General features: G+C 55.5%; 6 protein-coding genes across 6 annotated transcripts; 3 read left to right on the top strand and 3 right to left on the bottom strand.

Annotated features, from left to right (window-relative positions):
- Window positions 1-16: 16 nt before the first annotated feature.
- On the bottom strand, window positions 17-1270 carry EX895_006129 (uncharacterized protein; the record flags this gene model as incomplete). Its single annotated transcript, XM_029886721.1, has 1 exon — window positions 17-1270. One exon carries the CDS (start codon window positions 1268-1270, stop codon window positions 17-19), a length of 1254 nt encoding a protein of 417 aa, XP_029737034.1.
- A 262-nt stretch (window positions 1271-1532) lies between these two features.
- EX895_006128 (uncharacterized protein) lies at window positions 1533-3053 on the bottom strand (the record flags this gene model as incomplete). The annotated part of the gene is made up of 1 exon (XM_029886720.1): window positions 1533-3053. The coding sequence occupies one exon, from the start codon at window positions 3051-3053 to the stop codon at window positions 1533-1535; it is 1521 nt and encodes a 506-aa protein (XP_029737033.1).
- Window positions 3054-4493: 1440 nt separating this feature from the next.
- On the top strand, window positions 4494-8300 carry EX895_006127 (uncharacterized protein; the record flags this gene model as incomplete). Its single annotated transcript, XM_029886719.1, has 2 exons — window positions 4494-5115; window positions 5209-8300. The coding sequence occupies 2 exons, from the start codon at window positions 4494-4496 to the stop codon at window positions 8298-8300; spliced, it is 3714 nt and encodes a 1237-aa protein (XP_029737032.1).
- Window positions 8301-9185: 885 nt separating this feature from the next.
- Window positions 9186-13934, top strand: EX895_006126 (uncharacterized protein; the record flags this gene model as incomplete). Its single annotated transcript, XM_029886718.1, has 1 exon — window positions 9186-13934. One exon carries the CDS (start codon window positions 9186-9188, stop codon window positions 13932-13934), a length of 4749 nt encoding a protein of 1582 aa, XP_029737031.1.
- A 274-nt stretch (window positions 13935-14208) lies between these two features.
- Window positions 14209-14974, bottom strand: EX895_006125 (uncharacterized protein; the record flags this gene model as incomplete). The annotated part of the gene is made up of 2 exons (XM_029886717.1): window positions 14209-14418; window positions 14519-14974. 2 exons carry the CDS (start codon window positions 14972-14974, stop codon window positions 14209-14211), a joined length of 666 nt encoding a protein of 221 aa, XP_029737030.1.
- Window positions 14975-15981: 1007 nt separating this feature from the next.
- Window positions 15982-18123, top strand: EX895_006124 (uncharacterized protein; the record flags this gene model as incomplete). The annotated part of the gene is made up of 1 exon (XM_029886716.1): window positions 15982-18123. The coding sequence occupies one exon, from the start codon at window positions 15982-15984 to the stop codon at window positions 18121-18123; it is 2142 nt and encodes a 713-aa protein (XP_029737029.1).
- Between the last annotated feature and the right edge of the window lie 67 nt (window positions 18124-18190).

The raw sequence follows: 18190 nt of genomic DNA, 5'->3' as shown, positions 1-18190 counted from the left end.
CGACTGAGAGAGAGGACTAATCGACTGTGATGGGATTGGGCAGGGCGCCGATCTTATGAACGCTTGTGGCGCCGGAAGCGTCGATGCTCAGAAACAGCCAGTTGACCACGGGTTGCTCGCGGCCGCCGATCGAGTTGAGGATGTCCTGGCTGAGCACGCCCCCGACGACCGAGGCCACCGGAGCCAGCGCCACCCCGCTGCCGCCGAGCGACACGACGCTGCCAAATATCCGATCCACCGCGTCGCCGCCACTCGCGCCGCCGGCAAACTGCGAAAAGACTGTCGCCGGGTTCAGACCCTTCTCGCGAATCAGGGCTGTCGTTCGGTCCTTGAGCGCCGAGGCGCTGACCGACGTGTCGGTGCTGTTGTGCGAGAGACGCGTTTGGAGGTCGGTAAGCGAGAGCCAGATGAACCAGTCGAGCGGGATGCGAGTGCGGCGCTGCTGCCGCTCGGTAAGCCCTGTCCATTGCTGCGCGAGCGATTCTGAGAGTGGCACGAATGTCTGGCGTTGCTTCACCCGCTGCGTTTCTGTTGTGGTTTCGGAAGCGTCCGTGCTCGGTTTGTTGGAGCCGACGGAAGACGCAGCGGGGGGAAGACTGCGTTCGATGATGTAGTCATGCGTGATCTGATCGGCAAAGTAGAATCCACCGAACCCCTGTGTTGCCGAGAAAAAGAACTTGATCCCCGCCGCTCTTGCCGTTCCGTTGAGCTTGACTAACTTTTCCCGTAACCCGCTATCCCCCGCTTGTGTCTCTGGCAGCGGCGTACCCGCAACGACGACGTCCACACCTCGCTCCTTGAGCCACGCCTGTGCCTCGTCTCCTCCCTTCAACAACGCCTCGTAGCTCTGCACATCGCTAAGACCATGAACTTTGACAAGCGGGTTCAGCGCTCGCACTCGGTCTAGAGGCGCTTGACTGCACTTGAGCTCCCCAACTTCTTCGTCGCGGAAGAAGAAGCCGGAGAGTAAATCCACCGATCCATCAATCACAGTTGGGTCGAGTACCGTGATGCTGCCAATACCGGAGAGGACGGTGTTCTTGATGATCTCTGTGGCGATACCGTTCCAGCCGACAATGAGGATGTGTGCAGAGCGGAGGCGGTTCTGTGCGGCCAAGCCCCAGAGACGGATCTGTCGATCGTAGAGTGCCGCTTCGTCCTCGGTCACTGCGCTGCCGTTGCCTGTCACGGTCGTTGCATGCGCTTGATTCGGCGGCTCAGCTTGCGACGTGGAAGCCTGTGTGGATGTGGAGGCTGAAGCTGCCTCCATCTTGGAATATTGATAGAGGATGGAGTCAAGACAAATGGAGCTTGGTGAAGCAGACAAAGGGAGGGAAGGAGAGCGGAACGGAACTCGGCGCATCAACTCAAGAAGAAGTGCGGAAACGCGTCTTGTTCCTCCACAAAACCACGACATCTCTGCGCAGCGTAGACTCCGTTTCAGATACACTCGAGACAGCAAAAGGAAAAAGGCGAAGAAATGACTAGTTCAAAATAGCGATGTGACAGGAAAACCGACCTCGACTTGATCCTCAAAGCTGTGCCAACGCCTTGTCGAGCTTTTCGAGGAACAGATCGGCATGCTTCTGCTCAAACACAAGCATCGGTCTCAACCTGACCGCCTTGTCACCACATCCACCCATGTGTACACCCAGCTTCCTCATCTCCATGATCAGCTTGTCCCTAATCTCGGGCGTCTTGCCGTCAAACGCCAGGAACGTGCCGGCATTCTCGCCCCTGAGCTTCTCGACCTTGCCGCGACCAGCCCCGTTTTCGATCACGTCGGTCAGCTTTTCGTAGATGTAGTTGCCCACTTGATCGGTCTTCTCGACCAGACCGTGGTCCTGGATGCTGCGGATGATCTGACGAGCCTGTAGCGTGCGCGTCGGGTCACCCATCCAGGTGTTGTAGTTGCGGTACGGCATCGAGGGTCGAGTGTCGATGTCGTGGTAGAAGCCTGCCGCCTGCATCTTCTTCGAAAAAGTGACAAAGTCGGGCGGGCTGGTCAAGTTCCACTTGTCGTGCGCCCAGAAGGCACCAGTAGCTCCGACACCGGTCTGAACCTCGTCGACGATCATGAACACGCCGTGCTTCTTGGTCACGTCGCGCAGGCCCTGGAAGAAGGCGGGCGAGGCGTGGTTGTCACCTCCTTCCGACTGGATCGGCTCCACAATGAGTGCGGCGACTGGACCGTTGGGCGAGCCGGCCTTCTTCGAGTTGACAATCGCCTCCTCAACGGCGGCCAGAGAGACCTTTTCCGCCTCGGCGTTTTCGCGAGCGTTCTGGGACAAAGGGTACTTGACATCCGGCCATGCTACGACGGGCCAGTTGAACGAAGGAATGTCGAGCTTGTGAATGGCCTTGGATCGAGTAGCCGACAGCGAACCGAATAGTCGGCCGTGGAAAGCGCTGGTGAAGCTGAGGATTGAAAGGTCGGGCGAGCCAGGCGATTGGTTCTGCATGCAGCTCTGCATCTCCTCCGGTGTGAACTGAGCTTGCTCTCCCCTCTCACGAGCTCGGTATGCCATGAAGGAAGCCTTGAACGCATTCTCGTTGGCGCAGCTTCCGCACATGGCGGTGAAGATGTTGTCCAGTCCCTTGGGCTTGACCGTACCCAGACCGGTCTCGACGAGCTCCTGCCAGTTTGTGGGAGGGAACGACCCGAGCGCAGCGCGGTTCATGGTGGCGGTGATGAACTCGTCGGTCTTGGCAAGTGCGATGAGGTCCGGGTTATTGTAGCCGATGGCGATCGAAGCGATCTGGGCAAACATGTCGAGCAGGACATTGCCGTCGGCGTCGGCGATCCAGTTGCCCTGCGACTTGGCATAGTCCACAACGAAGCCATGGGCGCGGTTCTCTTGGAAGGTTCCGATGCGGTCGCTAAGCTCCTTGGACTTGGGTCCCGGGATCGATGGTGTGACGAGGTGCGGCGACGATGGTTCGCCGGGGAAGAGCGAAGAGGAAACGGTAGCGAGCGATCGTGTTTGCTGTCGCAGCACACCCGAGGTGCGAGCACATGCCCGTGCGGCGACGGAAGCCCTGGAGGAGATCATCGCATGCGGCTGCGCGCTGTCAGATTGAGAGCGGGAGGTTGGAAAGGTCGTGGAAAGGTTCGAAGAGACCAATCGCTTCTCTTTATATACAGGGTCAGCTTATCAGCGCTGAGAGCGACGAAGAGGAGGAGGATGGAGACGTTGAATCGCAGCAGCTCGCCTTGACAGCATCAAATGACCGGTCTTGTTTGTCCGTAATCAATCTTTGACTCGGGCTAGCGAACGGCCGGAGTTGTTCCACGGTTTATCTTGCTGAGGAAGAACTTGTCCGAACTGTGCGGGGTGAGAAATCCAAATCAACGTTTTTTGGTTGGTCGCTTCCAGCCCCAAATGTCGCAAGATGGCGCTTGTGGCGTGGGCAACGCATCGCTGCGTGGGCGCCAGACGAGCTCTTGTTTGGTCAGTCTGTTGATCGGACTTTTTACCGGCGTTTCCTTTTCGTGTGAGTGGACCCCTTTTTCTTTTCTTTCTGAGCCTCACGGGCAAGCAAAGCATGCCTTCGGGATTAGGCACTTTCGGCGTTGCAGCGTCATTCACCTCTCAAAACACAGACCGAGGTGATAAGGAAGCCACGCGAGCGGATCTAGCAGCCATGCAAAGTCTTAACAGCATCTAGCTGCTCGCTGTCATGCCAGGCAGAACGCACGACGGTGATCATGGGCGAGGGATGTGGCCCGCGGAGTCGGTTGCGACCTGACACCGACCACCTTCCGTCCTCGTTATTTGTCCTGGGCCCGCAGTGATTATAGAAGTCGCGTTCCATCTGTTGTGACTTTAGACAATGGTAGCAGCTCGACAACTCGATGCAAATTAGGGAAGTCACACCGGATGAGCCGACGCGCAGCCCACTCTCGTTGCCACAACTTGTTCCCACGCTGGCATGTAAGAAAAACTTTCACATCGCCACACAGTGCTTTGTCGCGGAATCGAGGGTCGATTCGCATTCGTCTGTTCGTCCAATCGTGAAGCAGTGAATCACATTTGCTTTTCGCCGCTTGGGTCTGCGCTCACAGTCGTCGGACCCTCGCCCTTTGCTTCAGCGTAATCGCAAGGCAGACGATCATCCCACTTGGCATCGTCACCGCTTCCGTTCTGACATGGATGACTCGCATGGGCTTTATCTCAAGCCACTTGAAACCTTCAATGCAGAGCTCCAATACGGCGCGATCCCTTTCATGCCTGTGAAATGAAATTGTGTATCACTTCAGAGATCACCCAAGCAACCGTGCGATGTGGGCGTAAAGGAGACACAGACAAGGAGGCAGACGTCTGATCGTTTCGTTATGTTCTTGACGCTGCTGCACCTTCACTAATCGCTACGGCTTAGACTGATGTCTCTCCGGATAGACTGAGACTGACAGTGCCGACAAGGCGTAGAAGCCAATCATGTCACACCTCAAGCAGTCAGGACAGACGACGACGACGACGAGACAACCTGTCATGAAGTCTACTCAGCTAACGAGTCGTACCCCGGAGCTTCAATCGCATCCTTCCCAGCACGGACAACCTCGTACCGTCGATGCACGTAGAATGCTTCGATCCGTGTCGACGCGGAACGACGCAAAGAGCAACCATGATTGTACAACTCAGAAACGAGCGGTCTCCGACCTCACCGTCAGCTCAGGCAACATTCTCAAACGCTCTCTCTCCAAGCTGAGGAGCAAAGAAGCTTCACCAGGCCGTCAAAAGCATGTTCAGCCCAAACGTCCTCCTCCTTTGGCCACTTCTAAGATTCCACAAGCGACAGCTCCTGCAACAACCTCGCGCATACTCGGCACCCGTCCGGAACAGTCCGCCTTCATTCTTCACAATTTTATGCCTCTCACTGCCAAGCATACCAACAAACCTCACTACTACGACCATCAGTCGCTTTCAGCTGGAACGATAAAGCCTCATAAAGATAGCTATGAATCCAACCTTTTCACATCCAGTGCTGTCCATCAGCTGAGCCCAAAGCCAGACACAAAGACAACCGAAGTCAGGATGAAAGCCATGCAACTTGGCGTATTTAAGATCAGCGAGCCAGATCTGAAGGAGCGCTATCAGTTCCTTAACGAGATCGGTAAGTAACGAGTCGCAACTCTACTTCCTGTTTCACTCTTTGAACACAGCTGACCATCTGACTTTTCCTCCTTTCAATCCTCGATGAAAACAGGCGCAGGCGAGTGGGGCAGCGTCTGGTCGGTCGAAGCCCTTCGACCTCTCGACCATCTCCCGCCTTCTGCCTATCGATCTCTTCAAGTCGTCAAGCTCACAGGCTCTGGCACATACACAGTCGAAAATACCTCCAACTTTCGTCCTCTCGCCGTCAAGCTTTGTAAGCGAGAGACCAAATATTCGTCAGCTGCGAGGACGCAGCGTCTCTGGAACGAATTCAAAGTGCTGCGCATGCTCATGGATCAGCTGCCTCGTGCCGAGCAAGGCAACGCAGGCAGCCCCGATTGCCGCGTCCACAATGATCGTACTGGATGGCATCCCAACGTCGTCAACTTCTACGAATTTCTCTTGACGCCAAACTTGGCTATGCTTGTCATGCCCAAGTTCGACGAACCCATGAAGGTGTGTCTAGGCGAGTCAATCTGCATCCATTTCTTCGAGCAATTGCTTTCGGCTTTGCATTGGCTCCACCAGCACTGCGTCTGCCACAACGACGTCAAGGTCGACAACGTTGGAGTTACCTACGACACCTCGGGTCTAGGACGCGATGTGGTCACGCTTTTTGATTTTGGTTTTGCCAACCGCTACGATCCTCTCAAGCAAGACGCCTTCATGTCCAAAGACGTGTGGGGTACACCTGAATATCTCTCTCCCGAACGGTGCCGCGCCACTTGGCATGATGAGCGAAAGTCCGACATCTGGGCACTCGGCATCACCTTCTTCGAGATGTTGACTGGTCGAACTCCTTTCGAGCATCACGACGAAAAGTTTGATAGCAGCCAAAAGTTCGAAGTCTACTATGTCCGAGCTGAGCGGGGTGTCTGGCTTGGTGACTGGAACATGTCGTCCGAGATGGAAGATCTCATTAGTAAGATGCTCCGCCACGATCCCAAAGAGCGAATCGACGCCGCAGGTGCCCTTCTTCACAATCAATTTGATCCGCGAAACGGCCATCACTGCGACTCGTTCGACGAGCTGCTCCAAATCTCTTACGAGGAGGCGCAGCCGTTTCTAGCAGGCCTTCACTCCCTTCCCGAGCCATCCACTTCTATGCCTCAGCACGAGTCCGACGACAGCGACCGCATGATCGAGAGCCTCGTCCAGCTGACGGAGCGAATCCACCTCCAGCAAGACACCAGTGTAATTGATCACGGCTCGCCACTAGCCTCACCTGGTGTCTCTCGCGCTCTGGTCGCTACACGTCCTCCGCATGTCGCGGCCTCACCTTCCTTGTCACAGGTTGGAATGGATTCCCGCCTCACCGATCTCATGTGCATCAGTCCTCCCTGGAGAGGACCCCAACCACCACGACAAGGCACCCCAATCCCTTCTGCTCAGCGCAATCGCATCTTGGCTAAGAGTCTCTTGCCCGAAGGCGATGAAGAGGACGAAGGTAGCGATGCTTACCTTAGCGACCATTCTCCCGTTGCCATCACCAGTGCATCAAGGGCCAGCGCGACCAAGCCGATGTTGTTCCTTCCGCCCCCAAAACAATCACCCTTTCGATTACGCTTGGGAGAGCATCCTTGTCGTCTTGAAGACCGACGTCCTTTGGAAGACCGAATGGCATCGACGCCTGTCTCTGCCCCTGCTGCTATCGAGCCGAAGCCTGTCGTCTTGTGCCCTATGCCCCTACCTCAGGTAGAGCATTCAAAGCCCAAACTCAAGCCGTTGGTGCCTCGTACAGAATTTGGTTCCAGAGGCAACGTTGTAGCATCGTTGGCAAAGAAGTTTGACGCAAAAAACTTCCTCGCGCGCCCACCTGCCCATCTTACTGCAATGACAACAAGCAGCGGACTTGGTCTGACCATCCGTGGTCAGTCAACGGCACAGGTCGCTCATGGTCACCGTCGCTCAAAGTCGTACACCCTGGTAAGCTCGCAACAGAAAGGCGTCACTCGTTGCTCGGTGCGTCGATCCACCGGGTCTTTCGTGCCTAGTCCCGAAGAACATGTGCCACGATGTGCTCGTCGACTCTTCGATACCGACGAGTCCACTTCTCAGTCTCCTGCAGTTGAGATGGACATTGCCACTGATTTCGGATCTGCAAGGTCCGACACGAAGGATGCTGGAGGCCAGCACGTACACGGTACGCCCACTGCCGCCGCAACTACAGTAGTTACGGCCTTAGCTCGCACGCCTGCCCTCCATGCTATACTGTCAGGTGATCAGCCAGGCTCTGGCTCTTTTTCACGCCCTGATTCTACTGCCCAGCGGGTCCACTCGCCTACTCAATTGGCCAACGGCAGTATCCCTTCGAGTTCGGCCACCTCTGTCATGGGAGAAGAGGTCATCTACAAGAAACTCAAAAAGATGGCCAGTCTCGCTGGAATGCTAACCAAGATGATCGACGAGACCATCTTGAGTCCGCAGAAGTCAGCCATGAAGACCCCAATGCGCAGACGATGCTCAGCATCGACCCAGAGCACCGAGCCGGCGGATATCTCCCCTGGACTGCTCGAGACGCCCGAGGCGCTCACCAGGCGGAACAGGAAGAAAGACTCGGAGGCTGAAGACGATGCTGGAGACATCTCGTTAGTGTCTGCTGCTTTTTCGTTGGACTTAAGCAGCTCGGCCAGACGGGTGTCGCTGGCTAATAAAAATGCTTCTGACGCCGAGGTGGCACATGATGAGAAGCGTGCATCCCTAGTCGAAGCTGACCAGGCATCTACCCCACAGCTCCACCAATGTAGCATCAAGACTCCATCTTTCGCAGTCTCCGATCGAGCACTCTCGATCCCGCCTTCACCAGCGCAGGTAGAGACGCTGTATTCGTCCTTTTTGCTCAGTCAAAACGTATCCAAGTCCGGTTCCGGCTTCTTGTCTCCGGGTCAAACCTGCTCATCTACGACTGGTATCGCTGTTGGTGGTACAAGTAAGTCTCGATCCCTTGCTGCGCTGTTCTCGCCTCACAATAGTGTGCCTGCATTCGAGCACCTGCTTCAAGACACTTCACCGCGGAAGGTGAAAGTTTCAGGCCGACCTGTCCTCGCTACACCTGTTGGCAATAACGCGGTACCTTCCACAGAGCACCAGCGTAGTCTTGGGAAAGGTAGGAAGCTGGCCCGACTGTTTCGAAAGCAGTCGTAGAGCTTGAACGTCACGCGCACTTTACGTCCCTCCGCACATTCTCTTCTTCGATCACCGCCCCTCTGTTTCGCCAGTGTAGACTTTACGCCACACTCTTTTGCATCTATTTTGTCAGATACTTTCAACTTGGCTCGCTTCAATCTTTCGTTTCTTCAAGCCCCTGCAGTCAACCATCGCTTCTCTTGTTCCGCAAAACACTCTCCTTTTCTTTGTCTGATCATGTCGCCCAAACAACATGCCTCGTCCTGTCTTCCTTATCTGCAGCAGTGAGGAATAACTCAATTTGGGAAGAGAGAACAAAGTGTGCTCGGTCCCTCGGTTCAGCGCTGCTTTGAGTGTGGGTTGAATTAATTTGATGCCTAGAGACACGTCTTGACTGCGGAGGACCAGGATCACTTGCACCGTTTCACGAGGCGCTTGCCTCGACTTCGCCTGTCTTTGTTAATCTCCAATTGTACACCGTGTGCTGTGAGTGATGTCGGGTTGTCTGGATGAAACTCTAGCCTGGGGTGCTTTCCCTGGCTATCATCACCATTCTCATCTTCGACTTGACGAGCCGATACAGTGCTCCTTTTTTGCCCTTTGAGGCGCGTCAGAGTACCCTTCGTTCCATCGTCTGGCCGGGCGGCGAAGCAATGTAATGCCATGCAGCTTTATTATTGATAGAGTAGGAAGTTGTGGGTTCACGCTTACCCACTTGTTTCAAAGACCTGATCATCCCGAGGCTGAAGGAGTCTTTATGAAGCTTGATCCTTGGCCTATAGCCATCAGGCTTTCTTCACGCTGGCTCTTCCGATATAAATCAGCTCCATGCTCTTTCTCGAAGTGCTGCGCATCCCCCCAGCCTTTCTCTCTGCCTTTTATTTCTCTTCATTCTTCAAGACAATGGAGGTCTTCTGCGGTTCAGTACCAAAACACCTCGACGCTGCCGCCATCGAACGCTTCATCTATACGCTGGTTAAAAAGGAATGTCACCTGACCACGGTCTCCGTCTCTGGGACTTCAAACGTGGCTCCAGTGTCAATCAACAAAGGCTTCTACTTCCGGCGTATCACATCACAGCACACACACGACTTTGACTTCATTACCTTCGCTTCTGTCCATGTAGCTGATTGGTTCATTAGACATGCACAGACCACCAGCTTTGTCCGAAACCATGGCCTCAACATATGCGCGGGAAGGGAAACACCATCCAAGACGTTCGTGGCTGCAATTGCGGAGAACGCAACGGCGCAGCAGCCTTCGGCAAGTGCATGGAAACAAGATCAGGTCTTTCCCGTCTCGGGAGTGCTCATCGGCCATTGGGCAGCACACGAAAAGCTCAGCTACACAAACGCCCTCTCAAGCGAGCATCTGTTTCTAGCCATAGACGAACAAGGAGTCATCTCACTCAAGGAGGGCTCCTGGTCCTCCCTTTCATTCCTTCCGCGAGATGTCCGAGCATTCGGCCACGACAAGACAAACACACCCGCCACCTTCCTCTTTGAGGTCAAGCAGAATCCACTACTTCGCGGAAAGCTCGAGCCCCACTCCCGGTTCTATTTCAATCTCCCATCCAGACTGGTTCACGTCACACTTGGCTCGGACCGTCGTTCCCAGTCCTTCGCCAAGATCCTTGCAGAGCTTCTCGAAGAACTTCTCAGCGACGCAGCACCTATCGAAAATTTGCGATCGGTACAGAAGGTCAAGGACAACAATGAGGCTTGGCTGGCTGCTTTCTTTGAAAAGAGCCTAACCCTCGGCATGGAGCTGGCCTTTCTACGCGAGTCTCTCCTTCGCAATGAGCTTGTCGGAACCTCAGCCCTCGCCAAGATCATTGACAAGCGTCTCGGCCTAATGCTCACCAAGCGACAGGATGCCCTCGCGTTGCGAGTACTCAAGATCTTGGTGCCTAAACTCGAAGCAAGGCAAGAAAGGGGCAAGTCCGAGGAGCAGGTCCACCGCATTACCGAAGAGCTTTGGTCTGAGGCTCGCAAAGAAGCTACAGCCATCAGTGCCAACGGCTTGCTCACATTCATGGAGCCGTCTCTCATGAAGGGCGACACTTTGCTGTCGCCTTTTTTCCACATAGACCTAACTCCAACTCGTGTGTTGTTGTCAGGGCCCCACTGGCATATGTCGAACCGGGTCATTAGGTCGTACCCAGGTCACTGGGACCGCTTTGCTCGGCTATCCTTCACGAGCGAAAGCCGTGAGGGAGCTACTACGCCCAACTACAAATTCGACGATGCCGAGGATTACATCAAAGGGCGCGTGCTCGACATCCTCAAAAATGGCATCACCGTGGCCGGTCGTAAGTTTGAACTGCTCGCATGGTCATCGTCATCGATGAGTTCGCACACCGTGTGGCTCATCAGTCCATTCACTGATGCAAGCGGACGGCTTGTAGATGCCAACTTTATTCGAAGCAGTCTGGGCGACTTCCGGGATGTAATTCGCTCGCCTGCTCTCTACGGCGCTCGTCTATCCCAAGCTTTTAGTGCGACGGCTACGACGGTCAAGATCTCTAAAGAGCACATGAAAAGGATTGACGACATTGTCACGGACAACGGACAAGTCCACACCGACGGTGTTGGCCAAATTTCGTCCGCATTGATGGCCGATGTGTGGGAGAGCTATCTCGTGAACCATGGCGAGTTCCGCAAGCGAAAGCTGTTGAAAGCATCCGCGCCCTCTGCCATTCAAATTCGGTTGGGAGGCAGCAAAGGCATGCTTTCACTCAACCCCAGATTGACGGGCAAAGTGCTGTACATCCGTCCTAGCATGTCCAAGTTCAAGTCGGAGCATCAAGACCTGGAAGTCGCAAACTCGTCCTCGCGCTGTTTGACAGCCAAGCTCAACCGCCCGCTCATCAACGCTCTCGACGACCGCGGAGTGCACACGTCTACATTCACCGCCATCCAAGACGAGGCCATCTCGCAAATTGGTCGAGCCCGAAATAACTTTGATGAAACAGCAAAGCTGGTCTCTGCATTCAGCTTTGGTACGGGCTGCAACCTTCGCATTCTGTTTGAAAAGGTTCACAAGGTTGGACTTGGAGCTGCAAGCACCGATCCCGAGAGCTTCTTCCTTGTGTTGGCGCAAGCGGTCACAGCAGCCGCCCTCGGTGACATGAAGCGGAAAGCACGAATCCCTGTTGCTGGAGTCACGTTGCTCGGAATCGCGGATGAATTCCGGTTCCTCGCCGAAGGAGAGGTGTTTGTCCAGGTAGAAACAGTCGAGCTTGGCCAAGTGAGCCGCAGAATCTTGACCGGACGGAAGCTCATAGGACGGTCTCCCACCATCGACCCCTCCGACATCACAATGGTCCATTGCAAAAAGCCGCCACCAGGTCATCCGTTACTGCAGCTGCGCAACGTCATCGTTTTCAACACATGCACACGGCTACAAACCTTGCCACGCCGCCTTGGTGGAGGAGACCTGGACGGCGACCTCTATACCATCTACGAGGACGAGCGACTCTTTCCTCCGACCCAACAGTCTCCTCATGCCGTCTTTCACGACAAGGTCAAGCCTCTTGAGCTGCCTTGGGACTGCAGCGCGCACGATCTTGCCGACTTCTTCGCAGACTTTATGCTCAACGACTTCCTCGGAATCGTGTCGTCGCTACATTTGCGAATCTCGGATGCAAGCGAGGCTGGTGCTGAAGACCCACGCTGCAAGACGCTTGCCACGTTACACTCGCAGGCAACAGACTTTCGCAAGACCGGAGTTGCTGTAAGGAGATCTCAGCTGCCACCTATGTATGAGCCGATCGTTCCCGACTATCTTGCGCAGTCCGAGAAGCGAGAGGGAAAGCTAGTCTACTCCAGCAAGCGAGCCCTCGGATACCTGTACCGATCGGTCAGCTGGGGCGATACGGATACTCCAAGCCTCGATGGCAACACGGATCCAGAGACCGGCCTCGCGCGTGTTATTGACGATGGATGGAATGGCGAAACTGGCGACGAGCAAGGAGACTCATCTTACTCCGATGTTGTGAGCGAGTTCAGTAGCCGCATCGAGCAGCACCAGCAGAGTGTCTCGAGCTCTGTACACGCTACGATGGGTGCTGGGACTGCACCTGCACTGTCAGCCACTAACTCCTGCACGGGAACAGCACAGGCGGCTTCGCAGGTAGATGCACTGCCATCCCTGGATTCTAGGATCTCCGGACTCGCCGCACCACCATCAACTGACTCGCGACCTTCGATGGCAACTGTGAACGTCGCTCCGTTCCGGTTTGCAGATCACACGTTCCCGCAGTTCCTCGAGAGGATCGGGTGGACGCATCAACATTTCTTAGCCACTTCAATGGATGATGCTGACGCCATTGCCGACGGATATCGCTATATCCCCGTTTTCTTCGAATTCACCGGAGGCTTGCGGCGCTTATCGCGCAGAACTGCAGCCTATCACCCGAATGCCGGGAAGCTCAAGATCGGTGCTAATGAAACCCGAGGCCCCATGGATGGTGCCTACCTCATCTCAGAGGTGCATCTCCTTACGGGCCGCCTGCCTTGGGCAAAAGTCTGCAGACGAACCAGGACGGACCGCGATAACGACCTTCTGGACAGCATGCAAAGCTTAATCACCGTCCTGCGAAAGAACCTGTGTCGCGTTTCGGAAAAGTCTGCCTTTGGCAAAGCAAAGAGCAATCGAGGCTCTGAGGAAACCAACAGTGCCGCCCCGGCTTCAAGTTCCAGTGACAGTGCTCACCAGGCTACAGCTTCAAGCAAGTCTAGCCGGATGGTTGAAGCAGGGACCGCCGAGAAGCCCTACGAGGTCAATTCGAGCGAGGAAGACGATGGATGTTCGGACGTCTTGACTGAACGTCGCTCGGTGACACCAAGACCACAGGTGCAAGGTATGCCTTTAGCGCCTATCGCAGATATCACTCGGGGTAACTTGAGCGACATAAACACTCCTAAGAGCGGGCTCAAGAGGAAAGCATCCCAAGTACTCGACGCTGAGAGGCATTCTCGATCATACACGCCGACACGTTTGCGACTAGAGCCTGAGGTCTCTGATCAGCAACAGCCTCCGGCAAATGGAGCTGACCATAATGCCTCGACCTCCAATGCTCTCCGGTCACCGGTCACGATTGCATCCCCGCCACATGGCAACGAGGACATGATCCGATTCGATGACTTCGACGACACTGCGACCGTAGCAGGCAATGAAGAAGAGGAGGAGGGAGACGAAGAAGGAGAGCTAACGGCGACATCTGCTCAAAAGACCGTCGACTCGCTCTGGAAAGCCTGCTCGTTCTTTTGTTCGCCTGCGCGACCCCGGTACTCCAACGTGTACGGGTACAACACTTTCATGATCACTCTCACGCTGCATCTGATCTCCATGATCGAGACACTCAAGCACCTGCATCGCAATTCCGCTGGTAGACGGTATTCCAAACAATCATCGAACAAGGGTAAAGCTAAAGCGCAGGAGACCGGCACTTCTGTCAAGACGGAGAGCGTTGACTCTGGTTTCGGAGACGAGTCGGGTGACACGGTACAAGCTGGTGTGGACGTAGAGGTAGGACACGGAGGAGGTGGCGAGGATGACGATGAAAATTACAGCCTTACCGAAGAGGCCATGAGGGCACTGAACTTAGGTGACATGATCGACTTCACCCAGCTCGGTTTCGAAGGATAGTTTTGTTGCTCTCTTCCGTCTCCCCTCTCCGGGCACTTCCGTGCCTCTGTCAATATGTTTCTCTCTGTTTATAAACCTCTGTGTATAGAGCCAACCAGCAATCTCAGACATCACTCGCAAGCCTGTCTGATTCCGCGAAGCTCTCGTACACCGACAACCATTCAGAAAGATGACAACAGCAACGAAGCAGCGACAGGTTGACGGACGAACTGGCATTTCAGGGCAGGAGATACAGAATTGCAGCTGCTGAACACCTGCTTCCACTTCGACGCTGTCAAAGCCTGGCACGGTCAGGAAGCGGTGCTGGAGCACCACTACCATAGTCGCTGTCACGCCCGCTGTGACCCTCACGTTCGTGTTCGGCGACTGCGACTTTGGCCTCAGTGTCAGCTGCAGGAGTAGGGGTACCGTAGATCTTGGAGCGCTCATGCGAGATGAGGCTGGCAAATTTAAGGGCGCGATCCAGATCTCCCTTGATCTTGATCTATACAAGAGAGGAACAAACGAGCAAAGGGTGGGTCAGTCAGCGGGAAAGTCGACTGGTATAGTGGCCAGCATGAGTGAAAAAGTCGGCTTGAACTTACCCTTCCTTCGTTGTAGAGCTTGTGGGCTTGCACTTTGCCTACTGCGAGGTCTAGGAAGTCGCGGTCTCTGCACTCAATGACGATGTCGGCCTTGCGCTTGCGACCCAGAACGGTCTTGGGTGGCTGACCTCGACCAATGCGGCCAGTATTTTTTAAATCTGCGAACCACATCGCGGGTCGAAGAGCGCCGCCAGAAGTGGAAGTTTTGCCAATGACCGGCTTGGTGCGGGGGTTGGAGGGATCGATGGCAGCGGACGGCTGGATCACAAAGAGGTAGATGCTCTGCAGCGATCGCACAAGGCGCTTGCGAGACGGGAAGCCAGGAGGCGGGTTGTCCAGCAGCTTGGCGGTGAGCGCAAACACGCGGCTCGATTCGAAGCCGGGGCAGTTGAGGTCCTCCTGCGTCTCGAGAGCCTGGATGGCCTCGGCTTTCATTTGATCTTCGGCTTTCGACATTGTGGATGGCGATGCTGGGGATGCGGATGGTGGATCAGATGGTTGTATGGAGTCAAGGCGAGTGATCCAGAGGCAAGACGCTGCGGTGTTCCAAGTGCGGGGAAGCCGATTCGCTTGAATTAGGCTGATAACCCAGAGTAGCATCGTGCAAGCGCGGGCCAAAAAGTGCTTATTGGCATGAGGTCGCTTTCCCGATCCGAGGCGGCCAGCAGCGTCAACCTGCAGGACGCTTTTGCGAGAAAGAGCGTGAATCGCAAAAGAAAATGCTGCACTTGTTACATTTCCGTAATCGACACGAACTCGGAAAGGTTCAGATGCGCGTCAGAGAAATTTAACGCAGGGTCCAAGAGGCCCGCGCACAACTCTGCCGACGCTTCACGGCAGATGGTCATACGAAGAGGCACTACTGCAGTCATGAGGCGTTGGTTGCTCCAGGGTCCAAGGGTGCAAGAATTGGAAAGAAAGAGAGAGAGAGAGAGAGAGAGAGGAGAAGCCGGCACCGGGTACTCTCTGACAAGGTCGCATGATCCCCCTCCTCGGCAGAGAGGACGAGCAGTACAGCTCGCAAGATAGGGAGCTGAGCTAAGTGGACCCGCTCGCGTGCTTTGCCCGTTATCGTGTGTGGACGCTTGTTTAGCGCATTGTGTTTCAGTGTCTGGAAGCAGGCTGGCGTTTCTCAGCGTTGTCCGCCTCCTCTTTTAACCTGAACAGAGCGCGCAAGAGCCGCCATCGACGCACAGGCCAGCGCTTCGTAGGAGCTCCTCGCCAAAATTGTGTCTCGACTCGAACGCAAAGGTCACCACCGCCGGCTTCGTGTGGCTATTGCCTCGCGCAGCAGCAGCAGTAGCAAGGTCTCCAGCTTCCCACCGGCACCACCGATCGGTTTTGCCTCCCATCATCCAACCCAAGTTCCGACTCCTTGCTACAGCATGTTCCGCTGATCTCGACGATCATCTCTTTTCGTTCGCTCCCGCACCCTCCCCCTCCCCCAAGTCTGCCTTACACACATGCCATCGAGCTACTATTACGTCTTCCACGCTCCTCCTCCCGCTCCCGAAACTGCTCATTCCTCCAGATCAGCGGTCGCTTCAGAGCCTGACACCACACTGTTCGAAAGTCTGGCGAATTGGTCGCAACAGGTCGGTTCCACGGTCAAGTCGGCCATTCCCCCGATCAACTCTTTGATTGAGGCTGCGTCTGCAGAAGCATCCAAGCTCGCCGACTCTTCCTCGAGGCTCGTACAATCGAGCCTATCCCCTTCCAGCGTGACGTCTTGGTTTAGCCCTCCGTCGTCCGAGACCGAAAGGAACTCTTCGGTGCCTGCGCAGGCCTCTGTCGCACCCATCGCTTCCAAGACGCAGCAAGTCAAAGAGCCGGCCGACGCGAACGCTCCGCGCACCACCACTTTCACCTTCTGCCTATTCGGAGCTGCCTCGACTGCAGCTGTCTACCTCCTGATCCGCAATCGGCGCACGATGAACCGCCTTCAGAGTGCCAAAAGCCTTGCATACCGCGATGCCCGTGCTTGGCGCCGCGTGGCTCTGGACTTCGCCAGGATCAACGCACTTTCCGCCAGTCGTGTTCAGAACCTGGTCGCTGCTTCGCTCCGAGACGGCAACGCCGGCGCTGATGTTGGACGACAGATCGAACGCGAGCTCAAAGAAGCCACTCGTGCGGTCGCGCAGCGTCGCAACTGGATCCAAGAACAGGATCGCAAGGACGCAGAGTCGACTACATCTGCAAGCTCTCTGCGCAGCTTTGGAGACGGCTGGGGCGACGTCCTTGACCCCCACGGTACCGGATTCTTCTTTGGATCTCGTGCCGGCAGACTAGGCTCGGACCTAGGAGAGTATGGCCGTTGGAAGCCAAAACACTCCTCCAGACACGACGATGTGTCTGAATCGGCGAGCGATGGACTCGCTTTCAAGTCGTCCCAGCCTTGGTCCCGCTGCACACCTTCGGACTCGGACGCCGGCACTGCTACCACCGAGCGTAGCGCCGCCCAGCTCAAGTGGCAGAGGGTGACGGGTCATACGGCTGCCGAGGTCCCCATTGCAGCTTCGTCCCAGTCTGGAGCCGAAGATTCGTCGGCAAAGGCATCGGCTTCGTCCTCTGAGGCAGAAATCGAGTCGGCGGCTCGCGAGGAGTGGATCGGTGATGTGGACCGTGCCATTCGCGAACGCGACCTCCGAACGTCTCAGACGACGACGACGACGACGACGGGAAGAACGGATCAAGCTGCCGTCGATGCTTTCTCGCGCAGTGAATCTGAGCCGGTCCTTGACGTCGGTGAGCGTAATGCGCTTCGGAACGAAGCAGGGCGAGATGCTGCTGTTGAGGACGAGCATCATCTTCTGCCTGTCTCAGACTTGTACATCGCTACCAACGGGCAGATGCGCGACACTCTGGAAGCACCGATCGAGCGAGTTACAGCTGTGCAAAAGACAAAGAAAGCCAAGATTGGTGCAGCGCAGCTCAAGACCACGGTCACCAGCGACGACAAAACCGTTTACCCAATTTCGGACCAGTTCCGAGACCTTCAAGACATTTTCATCGCTGCTTGGGATGGCAACTTTGCCGGGTTGACTCATCCTGCGAGCGCGGCAGAGATCTCCTCTACTTCGAAGCCAGACGATTCGGTTCAGAGCGTCAAAGCGAATCCCAATCGAGCACTTTTCGAGCGATTGCGCTCCGACAAGGCGAAAAAGGATGTCGCCAAGAATGATTCCGATGCAACCTCCACTACCGCTGAAGAGATCGAGTTCATGGCCGAATTGATGTTCCCATCCTCTGTTAAACAAGACTCACCCGCTCCATTCGAGCTTACTTCCCTGCAGCCCGAGATTGGGGCTTCTCCCGATACTCGGGAAGAGGAGTTGACGAAAAAGCTGGAACAGAAGCAATCCGAGCTGACCGACTACAAGCGCCGACTCAACGAGCTCTCGGAGCGTCTGGACTCGATGCGAGACATGTGTCACGACCTCACCGACGAGGCGACGAGGCGCGAAAAGACGCACAGGATCCAAGTCGAACAGCTCGATCACAAGATCGGTCTCTTTACAGTGTGGGCAGAGGAGGTGCAACGAAGGCTGGGCCTTGAGACGCCTCCTTTCTTTGCCTCGCTTAGACAGCCGCTCAAGCGCGATTAAGCAATGGCACAGCAAAGTGCGGCGTTCCCTTCGTTGCGTATCGTTCCCATCATCAATTACACCACTT

This window comes from Sporisorium graminicola, chromosome SGRAM_8 (assembly GCF_005498985.1).
Source record: "Sporisorium graminicola strain CBS 10092 chromosome SGRAM_8, whole genome shotgun sequence".
Lineage (NCBI taxonomy): Eukaryota > Fungi > Basidiomycota > Ustilaginomycetes > Ustilaginales > Ustilaginaceae > Sporisorium > Sporisorium graminicola.
The sequence above is the reverse complement of the archived record's forward strand: the minus strand, read 5'-3'. Positions and strand labels throughout refer to the sequence as shown.